At 38.1% G+C, this 10,635-nt stretch overlaps 1 protein-coding gene across 1 annotated transcript in view; it reads right to left on the minus strand.

The window, feature by feature from the left end:
- Positions 1-822: 822 nt before the first annotated feature.
- JHY (junctional cadherin complex regulator) overlaps positions 823-10,635 on the minus strand; it is an 87,691-nt gene continuing 77,878 nt past the window's right edge. The window contains exons 6-8 of the mRNA XM_007949947.1: positions 4,210-4,290; positions 3,349-3,477; positions 823-1,020 (exon numbers count right to left, since the gene is read on the minus strand). Of these exons, the coding sequence (XP_007948138.1) occupies positions 823-1,020; positions 3,349-3,477; positions 4,210-4,290 (408 nt within the window). The remainder of the gene's footprint in view (positions 1,021-3,348; positions 3,478-4,209; positions 4,291-10,635) is intronic.

Raw genomic sequence — 10,635 nt, forward strand, 5'->3', positions numbered from 1 at the left:
AATAGAAAAAGAATATTTAAAATTTTTACTGTATCCTTTTAAATATGAAAACAGGAGAATGCTTCTATATGCATTATTTTATTTCTCAGAATAAATTCAAATTTAAGATCATTTAGAAAAAAATTAATGAAAGTTCTTCTACCTCTTGCTCATAGAAATCTCTTCACTGTGTACCTTGAGGGTTCCTCTTCTTTCACAAAGACATTGTAGGACCAGTTTGGGCTGTTATTTTCCTGAACTGACTTCTCATATATGATAATATTTTTCAAATAGCACTGACACATAACTCTCATTTATCTTCAGTCACTTATTATCTTTCCAGACTCTCAATTCTAATTGCTTCCAGTTTTAAGAGAAAGCCATGTATAGGCAGCTTTTACTACATGATGGTATATGTAAAATGGAAACAACATAGGAGTCAATCTCCATGTTCTTTTCTTATCAGGAAGGTGAGAGAAACCTGAGTAGGTAAATTTTATTTCTAGGTAACTTCACAGTTTTCATTCTGTTCAGGAAAAGTAGAGATAGTTTAAGAAATCAAAAGATACAATATAAAACCAAAAGGCTTTATTTATTCTCTGGTTTTTACTCAGCCCCAATTCTAATTGATTTAAAAATAAACAATTAAAATTTGTTTCTTCCTAGAAAGTAAACATATGGCACCATATAAAAAGGCCCCATATTTTAAATCCTGTACAAAGCAAACTTGGACTGCAGTTTGAGGATAACACTGGGTTATCACTCTTAATGCAGATGCGTTAGATGGACTTTCTCTTCTCTGTGTCCATTCCAGGAGTGTGTCTGGTCTCCTACATATGCTGTCTATACAATGTGAAGGACTTTGAAAGCAGCCACAGCCTGTTTTTCTCTTTCATGTCTGCTCTGCAGTATTTCCAGAAGTGGGATTTTAGGTAAATTTTCTTCCTTTCCAGTATAGGCTGGATTTTTTCTTTCCTTTGATCCTTGATCAGTCAGATTTGATGATTTCGGTTTTGGAATGGTTTTAGCATATTCCAAAGCCTAAAAGCATAAAGATAAAATTTTACTAGAAATTAGATATGAACCCAGGATTTCTTAAATTTAGTTTTAGGGAATGCTTATTGATAATATAAATGTGGATTACTGTAACCATTTACCTAAGACATAGATGGAAATAGAAATCAAATGGATAATGCAAATAATGTAATATAACACATAGTTTAAACAAAATAAATTAGTAACATAACAGTATGCTGAGGAAAAAAACAAAAAATAAAGAGTTAAAGAATAATACATACAGTTGCATCACTGGGATGTTTTCTTCATAAAACTGAGTTTCTTTCAAGTGTTTGGAAATAGATTGTCTAATGTGTTTTTCTATTTAGTTTTTGGTGGTCTTATTAAAACCAAACTTCTATTAAAGAGGCAGCAAGAGATCTTACCATCCAAAAAGGACTTGTTACAGCTTGCAACCAAAGACACTGCTATAGTTGATATGAAATTGAGCCTCCATTACATCAATTACTCTTGTTCTTAGGCTCTTAGAACTCTAGAAATTATTAGTGGTTGAAAACTACTTTTCTTTAATATATCTACAGAAACTTAGATGCTGAAAAAAGACAGTCCTTTTTTTTTTTTTTTTAAATAACAGTTCTAAAATGGAATGGAGTACAATGGAAACAAGATGTCTAAATATAATTTCAAAATCTGCCATTATATCAGTTTTGTTATTGAATAATAGTTTCTTCATAGCTGAAATGGGAATGGACAGTATTTTAGATCTCTTGGGAGGGAGAAAACCTCCAAAACATAGAAAAACTCTAGACATCCTAGTATATATAGGTGATGTATACAGGAATTTCTGATTATATTCGCTGTCTTGAATCTCTTCATGAAAAAAATCATGGATTGGAGGAAAAAAGAAAAGTGGCTCTATAAAAAGTCAATCAAATCAAGTGGATTGAAGTCTTCAAGGTCTGAGGAAGAAAGGCAATAAACAGAAAATATGATGGTTAGCACAATGCCTAAGGCATTTGACTGCTAACCAGAAGGCTGGCGGTTCAAACCCACCAGCCACTCCTTGGAAGGAAGGTTGGGCGATCTAATTCTGTAGTGATACTGTCTCGGAAGCCCAAGGAGGGGGTCGCTATGAGTGGGATATGACTCGATGGCAGTGGGTGTTGGGTATGAAAGAGCACATGAAGTACAAATTCCTAAAAGCATCAAAGGATCACTTGTCCCTCATGCACAGGGTCCCACATCCTCACTGGGATTGGATAGACTGAATGAGGCAGAGGCTTGTACTTCAGAGCTCTGTGTCTCTATGATATATATTTCATTAACATCACAACTTGTGGTTGGATGCCATCTGAGAGACAGAACATTCTGTATTTTATGAAATCACCTATCTTAGATAGAAACCAATTTCTGTAGGGTTGACCTCAACTCCTGGCAACCCCATGTGTGTCTCAGCAGAGCTGTGCTCCATGGGGATTTCAATGGCTAATACTTTGGAAGCAGATCACCAGGACTTTCTTCTGAGATGCTTCTAGGTGGAATTGAACCTCCAACCTTTTGGTTACCACCCAAGTGTGTTATTCAATTGCATTATCCAGGGACCCCTTCTTAGGAAAATGGAGAGGAATGAACTTGAAAGAAACACTAAAGAACTTTTCTTTGACATAGGAGTCAATAAACAGCAAGAAGGTGCTGATTTCCTCAAAATTTGTTTAATGGTAGAGAATGAAATTTGTAGTTAGTCAGTACTGCTAATTTCTTCTAAGAACTCACTTTATTATTTAACTTTTATGAGTGACAAACTGAAAATACTATATTTGGAAGAAAACACGAGGAAGATTAAATACAGTGATCTTCAATGGCTAACCTTACAACATCACTTGTGTGTGTGGCACTATGACATCAGTATCTAATAAAGCAGCTAAAATATCTCTTGTGCTCAAAAAATGTGGGGAATTTGTTATAAAGTAACAAAAGTTTCCTTCTGAATTAATTCTGATTGAAAAAAAAAAAAAAAACAGTGGAGTCCCCAGGTCACAAACATTTTATTTATGGACTTGGACAACTCATACTTGCCCTTTAATGTTATGTAAATTTGCCCTCAATTTAAAATGAATGAACCAACCCACAACCTACTCACAACAAATTCTTCATCATAATCACCTCCACTTGCTGCATGTGCAGCTTTTAAATCATGGAAAAAGCTTCCAGCCTTTTCTTGCACCAAAGTAACGCTAAGAGCTGTATGCACCTGTTCTGACCTACCTACAAATTCCATTTACAGACACAATTGGGGATGGATCTATTTTGTAATCTGGGAACTGCTTGTGGGCTTTTATGGGAACTTCTTACCTTCTGCCGAGGGATAGCAGGTTTTGTCTCAGTTTTTGCTGTTTGTGGTTTTGACAGGATGGATAGTGTCTTCATGTTGTACTCCTTAACTTGTTTTGCATATTCCTTTTGTTGTGTTAATTTTTGCATCTGTTCAGAGAAGCAAAGGTACAATGAATCACAGACCTGCTAGAGCTCCTATTGTGTCAGCAGCACAGGAAAGGGGGGTTGGCATGCATAAGGTGACTGCAGCGAAATGGTTAAGAGATTGTTTCTCCTGGAAACAGTCTGGCTCTGAGGAGGAGTATCCCTGAATAGCACACTCGGTGTTCCCTTAACAGTGGCTAAATCACATTCAGTCCCTTCTTTGTTGCATTTACCCAATTTATTTTCATTTTTGCTTCCAACTTTGAACTATACTCTCTTTTTATGCCTTGAGTGCAACTGCAGTTAAAACACATTAAATGAAGATCTCCTTTCACTAGAGAAAGAGAATAAAGTGTTGCACTTTTCAGGGGCTGGGAAACTCTTACCCTAAGTGTCTTCTCTGTAGCCACTCTTTAAAATGATCAAGATAACTCTATCGGGAAAGACCAACAACCACACAATATACACATCTCTTTTCATGTGCATGTGTCCCACTTCTCTGCTCGGGCCTTCAAAACTAAGAGGTGGATACATAAAATGACATTGCCAAGTATTTTTATTTTATAGAAAAAGGTCTGGGTCTTTATTATCAATGCTGTTTCAGAGGGATCTCTCCTTAGAGTGAGACATTTGAATTAGAACTTGGCTTGAGGCGGGGAGCATCTTTATTCAGTCTTGCTAAAATGTAGATGGGTGGAGCCCATCCTGAAAATGCAATATGTGTATCACACTCACTTTGTCTCTGATGGACTCAAAGTCAGGTCCAAGGCCACCAAGTTTCACATCTCTTTTCTGATAACCTTTCAGCTTGGAACTCTAAAAAGAATCAGAGACAGTTCCTTTTAAGTGCTTGTGTGTCCTTCCCACCTACCATAGCCACATAAGAAAGAGAAGAAGGAGAACGAAGACAGGAAGACAGTGTGGGCTTGTGTCGGAGTGTGAGGGCTTATCCTGAAAATTCTTCCATTTCAATGGTAGTTATTGATGATAGTCTCTTTGGTGATTTGTAGCTGGTTTGCTAACATGTTTCAACTCTTCTACTTCTGCAATAAAAGACAACTGGAATTCTGAAAATTATAAATAAAAAAATTCAAGCTAGTCAAGTGGTATTTTGTTCTTAACGTTTTTTAACATAACATACATATTACCACTTTGTCGCTGCTGCTGTTGTTACTGTTCCCTCCAGTATTGCACAGTGTGCTAAACCAAATGTTTCCCCTGGAAGAGGCAATCTACATGAATTAAGCAAGCACATTATTTCAAAAGGTATGTATGTTATCATGCTGCCACAGCACTGTCCAGAAGTAACAGTATCGGATGGAAGTGAAGAAGGCAGCGATGTTAAAAATTTTGTTATTGATAGTTGGAAAAAAAGCTAATTTAAAAGTGAAATAAAAAACAAACTTTATAATTCATGTACAATGGAAAAACAGTATAAACATTTAAGGGTCTTGGCAAACTCCACTGACAAGCACATTTTGTTCAGGCACATGAAGTTGATATAACTCAGTATTACACATTTAAAAGGACAAAATAACAGAGTGAGACATTAGTATCAGATTATGGCACTTGAGCACAATAACAAGCAGCAAAAATACTAATTCTCTCCTGACCTTAAGGCAGATCAAGAAATTCCCCAAACTGTTGCTTTCAACATTAAAACTGGAGTTTAGATTTGCTACTTGCAGTAGGTGCCCTTGTGTGGAAACCAAATCTTTTTGTGCTTCCAGTTTGTGAATTAATTTGATTTCCTTCCTTGAGAAGGGCAGGAAAGACAATGCAAAAGAAAAGACAGTAATGATCTTGGGGCACGTCTACATTGGTGAGGAAGAAAAAGAGATGAAGAAAAAGCCCTGCTGAAGAGGCAGCTGTTCTGTTCCAGCTGTGATGAGACTACTTTTCTGGATGTTAATGATGAGGGATAATATTTTTAGGCATTTTGAAAACTCATTTTAATTATTAGGCCTACGATAGACAATATATCTACTTGCCCTTTTCTAAGACAGAATTTGGCAGATACTTAAAAAAAAAAAAAAAGAATTCATGTAGTGAATATATATTATACAGATACTGTGTCACCAGACATACTGTATCCAAAATTACAGGAATGGGTTCTATTCACAGTGCCCTATGAACTAGCTGCCTCCTAGAGGACCTCATCAGTTAGCTTTTCCACTGCCACTTCCTCTTTCCCCAGACTCACCAGCACTGAGCACAAGAGGTCTAGTTGGGAGTTAGCTGGAAGCTTTTATTTGGGCTGGTGTAATCCCTTCCCTTTCCCTTTTTTTTTTTTTTGCCTCAAATGTGGATGTGATGGCTAGAGCTGGGGCTATAGCAGCAATTTTGCAGCCAAGAGAAAAAAAGCATAATAATCACATAAATATTGGTTCTGATGTCTTGAGTTGTGGAACCACCAGCACTAGCAACCACCTTCTGTGGATTAAATGCAAATAAAAATTTTAAACCCCCTTATTTTTGAAGTCACTCTAGATGGCAGTTCTGTTACTTGTAGCTGAAGGCAATCTTTCTAACATCTCAGTGTTTCAATGCCATAATTCAAAACGGCCCAAACCATGTATCATTTAGGCAACACTTCTACATTACAAGGATTAACATTCTGTAAATAGACTTTGCTCAGTTAGAATGTTAAACATGTATAGCCAAAACTTCCAGTGTGTCCAATTCTAGTGAAAGAAAATGCTTTTTTAAGGAAGCCTTTGGACGAAAATCATTGAAAAAATAGCCTTAAAATATACAGAAGAAATACTGTTCATTGAAGGACATTTCAAAATCATAAATCCCCTTTAATAAAAACCAAGATCATCACCCAGCAAAACCACTATTAATTCCTGCTTCCAGCCCTTTGTATCTGTCTGCTTGTACTTTCACAAAATTGTCTATATACTGCAAATTGTCATACTTTTCACTAAGCATTTTAGCATTACACTTTATTTCCCAGCCACTAAATGTTTTTTTAAAACTGTTTTTTTATGCATAACATTCAACTGTCTAGTTACCGTTGAATTATTTAACATTTGATATGTCCCAGGTGGAGCTCTGGTAGCATAGTGCCTAAGGCACTTGACTGCTAACCAGAAGGCTGGTGGTTCAAACCCATCAGCCACTCCTCGGAAGGAAGGTTGGGCAATCCTACTTCCGCAGTGATAACTGCCTCGGAAACCCAAGGAGGGGTCGCTATGAGTTGGGGCCGACTCGACGGCATATAACAACAACACATGTCCCAGGAATAAGTGAGGAGCTCTGGTAACATAGTGCCTAAGGCACTTGACTGCTAACCAGAAGGCTGTGGTTCAAACCCACCAGCTACTCTGGAGGGAAGGTTGGGCAATCTACTTCCATAGTGATACCGCCTTGGAAGCCCAAGGAGGGGTTGCTATGAGTCGGGTACAACTTGACGGCACATAACAACAACAACAACAGGAATAAGTGATCATTCTCTGTGGGTGACTTAATTATTTCTTTGAGATAATTCATAGAACTATTGAGACAAAATGATGAACATAGGGGAGGCCATCAGTTAACACTTCCATTAGCAATGTACAAGAATGTTCTTTTTAACAAACTTTGATTACCCATGGCATTATCACATTTTAAAACCTTTGCTAATTTTAAATAGGTCAATGACCTTGGCTATCTTACCCTTTGGAATGATCGATTTTTACTTTCTCTCACATATGTTATTTGTTAGCATTGATTTGCAACCACTAAATTACTATTTGCCAGAGTAAACTAATAAAGAAAAAAGAAGGAAAAAAACCCTGCTTGTATCCAAATCACAAATCCAATTTGTCCAAAACTGATGGGGGAAGAAGTGTTGGGAGCCCAGAAGTCACATCCTTAGTGTGAAGCAGCTTAACTTCTTAACTTTTAATCATTCCACTGACTCACAAAAGATACACTGTGAAGCATGAATAATTGTTCACTGCCCTCCAGTCACAGTTCTGACTATCCCGGTGAATAGACATCCTGGCTATCATAAAAAAGAGAGCCCAGAGTCTGGCTTCACATACTGGCCAGAAGGGAAAAAGTGTGGCCAATGGGGCCATCTCCAAATGCTGCTGACCTCTTTAGAGGATGAGCTACTTATAGCTAAGACACATTTCTCCAGCAATAGTGATAGCACCCAACAGAGTTTGTACTGGCTGACTGGCAACAAACAAGCCTGGATGGACTTAAATTTGGCTCAGGTGACCTTACTTGGTTCTCAGTGCTGCAATTCTGTTTGATCTCTTTCTCTTCATAAAAGTCTTTTTTCTTTTCTTCCTTTTTTTTTGGTAACAGCTTTTTTTGCGATATAATTCACATACCATAGTATTCACCCATTTGAAGTACACAATTCAAAGCTTTTTAGTATATCCATGGAGTTGTGTCACTATCACCACATACAGAAACCATCCACGCTTAGCAGTCACTCTCCATGACCCCTCCTACCTCTGGCCCTGTTGTTGTTGTTGTTGTTATGTGCCGTCTAGTCAAACCCGACTCATAGCGACCCCTCCTTGGGTTTCCGAGACAGTATCACTACAGAAGTAGGATTGCCCAACTTTCCTTCCGAGGAGTGGCTGGTGGGTTTGAACCGCCAGCTGTCTGGTTAGCAGGCAAGTGTCTTAGCCACTATGCTACCCAACCACTAATCTACTTTCTGTCTCTTCCAAAGTTTTTTTTTTTTTTTTAAATAATAATATAATCCCCAGAATTTACTTTGATTTACCTCTTCTTGTTTGTCACAAATAGCCTAATGCCAAATAAATAAGTAAATAAATCAACAATGTTAGACCCAATGTTAGTCTCCAAACATGGGGTAACAAATTGGAACATTTTATGAGGTGAACCTTCATCAAATCCCTACTGGGATTTGCTGCTGGAGTCTTTGCATAAGACGCACACAGACTGACGTCAGCTGACCGCGGCACAATCTGAGGACTGTTAATACCAGACCTGCCCTTCTGAACTGGAGTTCATCAGTTGTTCGCTTCAGCAGAGGACGGCATAGGACTTCCCTGATGGCAGGTTTCTGCCAGTAATTAATCACAATTCTTCTCAAGCCAGAGGAGCGTTTTTTAATGTAAACTGGGGACAAACTGTGCCTAAATTGAAAATGACATTGGCTGTTCTGAGAGGGCTTATTTCAACTCTGAAAAGTTGAACCCTGCTGTGGGGGACACTGCAGTGCTATTCTCCAGAAAATTCCTCAGATGTGTAAGTGTGAGAAAGTTACTGAAAAACAGGTCAAAAAACAATGCCTCAAATACTGGGGAACAGCAAGTGAAGGAAATTTGCTCTGCGGTTGCTAAACTTAATCCAAATAAACCTCTTCTTAGAAGCAGTCAAGCAGCAATACCCAAATTGCCTGTGACAACAAACACATGAGTTAATTACTTCAGCTCAGCACAATCTAATGTCAGAGAACTCTTAAACAGTTATTTTACTGGGAGTTGCAATAGATATTTTTATACAGCCCATCATCCTTTGGCACTGTCTTCATTTTAGCTGACATCTGGATTTAATGTTATGAACATTGCCTGGTATTCATCATGAATCAGTTACAGCTGCCAGGAAAAGAGGGATGGTACTTGGCCCTATTATCTTTACAAATCCTCAAATTTTCAATGTGATTCACTTTGATTTCCTTGGAAAGCACAAGATTTGAGATGACTAAAAAATGGGCATGACCTGGATAATGATCTGTTCTGTCTGATGCCCTGGCTACCTGCTGTCCTATACAAATAACTCCGTTCTAAATCAGTTTAACTTCTGGAACAGCTTCAAACACAAAGAATGCTTCTCTGTGTTTGTCAAATACGGGCTAAGGGGGTTGGACTGAGAAAACAGGTATGTATGGATTTTGTACCATTCTGGAGTGAAAACAGGAAGGGAGGGATTTTTCAAACTCGAAGGTTTGGGAGGTAGTAATCAGTTCTCCCTCCTTTTTCATCCCCTCCCATGTTCTTAGATTTCTGGTGATACACAATGTAACCGGAGTATTTTCCTCTACATTTTCTCAGCAAAATATGATTTCAAAGGGTTTTTATTAACAGGGAATACTGAATAGGGAACCAAGATTCATTTGATGTATATTCTTTGTTTGAGACTAAACTAAGGTTTTATTACATTATTTAATTATCATACCAAATGTACCAAAACAAACAAACAAAAAAACCCCTCAAAACAAGTTTGATTGCGTATGTGAGGAAATAGGGGCTCAGGTAAATTAATAAGCTTGCCTAAAGCACAGAGATACTAGAAAATCAAACCAATTGCTATCCAGTCAGTTCCTACTCATGATGACCTCATGTGTTTCAGAGCAGAACGGTGCAGAGTTTTTAATGGCTGTGACCTTTCAGAAGCAGATCACCATGCCTTTCTTCTGAGGCCCTCTGAGTGGATTCAAACCTCCAACCTCTCGGTTAGCAGCCAATCTTTCAACTTTTCAACTGTTTATGCCTCCTGACTCCTCCCCACTTTTTTTTAAATTGAATTCATTGTGGGTTGGGTTGAAGTTTAGAGAACAAATTAGTTTTCCATTCAACAATTTATGCATTTTTTGTTTCATGATATTAGGTTGCAATCTCCTCAGTGTAACAGCTCTCTTCCTGCTTCCCTAGTTCCCTGTTTCTATTCACCCATCTTTCCTACCCCTTCCTACCTTCTGAACTTTGATTTTGGGCAAATGCTGTACTTCCGGTTTTGTATGGTGATTGTTCTGAGAAGCACATTCCTCATGGGTATTATTGCTCACTTTATAGGTCTATTTTATCTACGAAGGAGTTCCTATTTTCAGTCAAAGAATAGACAGGTAGGGATATGTGGAGGTGCTGTGTAAGGATTCCAAGTTGTGAGAGAGCTAAGGGTGAACACAGGGGTATTAAAAATGGGAGCTCTGAGGAGTGTCTTGTACCCTTCAACTTCTCAGGTCATATTTCAGCCCTTTTTTTTCTCTTTTTAATATGATCCTCTGTCTATTCTAGTCCAGCTTCCCTTTCTTCCTTTCAGAACTACACTTTTCTTTCTCTCTGAGCTCTCCACTGACATATTAACCTCCTAACTTCCTTGAAGGGGGAGCTCTGGTAGCATAGTGGCTAAGATACTTGCCTGCTAACCAGACGGCTGGCGGTTCAAACCCACCAGCCACTCCTCGGA

Source organism: Orycteropus afer, unplaced genomic scaffold (genome assembly GCF_000298275.1).
Source record: "Orycteropus afer afer isolate SDZICR_OR568_19922 unplaced genomic scaffold, OryAfe1.0 scaffold00258, whole genome shotgun sequence".
Lineage (NCBI taxonomy): Eukaryota > Metazoa > Chordata > Mammalia > Tubulidentata > Orycteropodidae > Orycteropus > Orycteropus afer.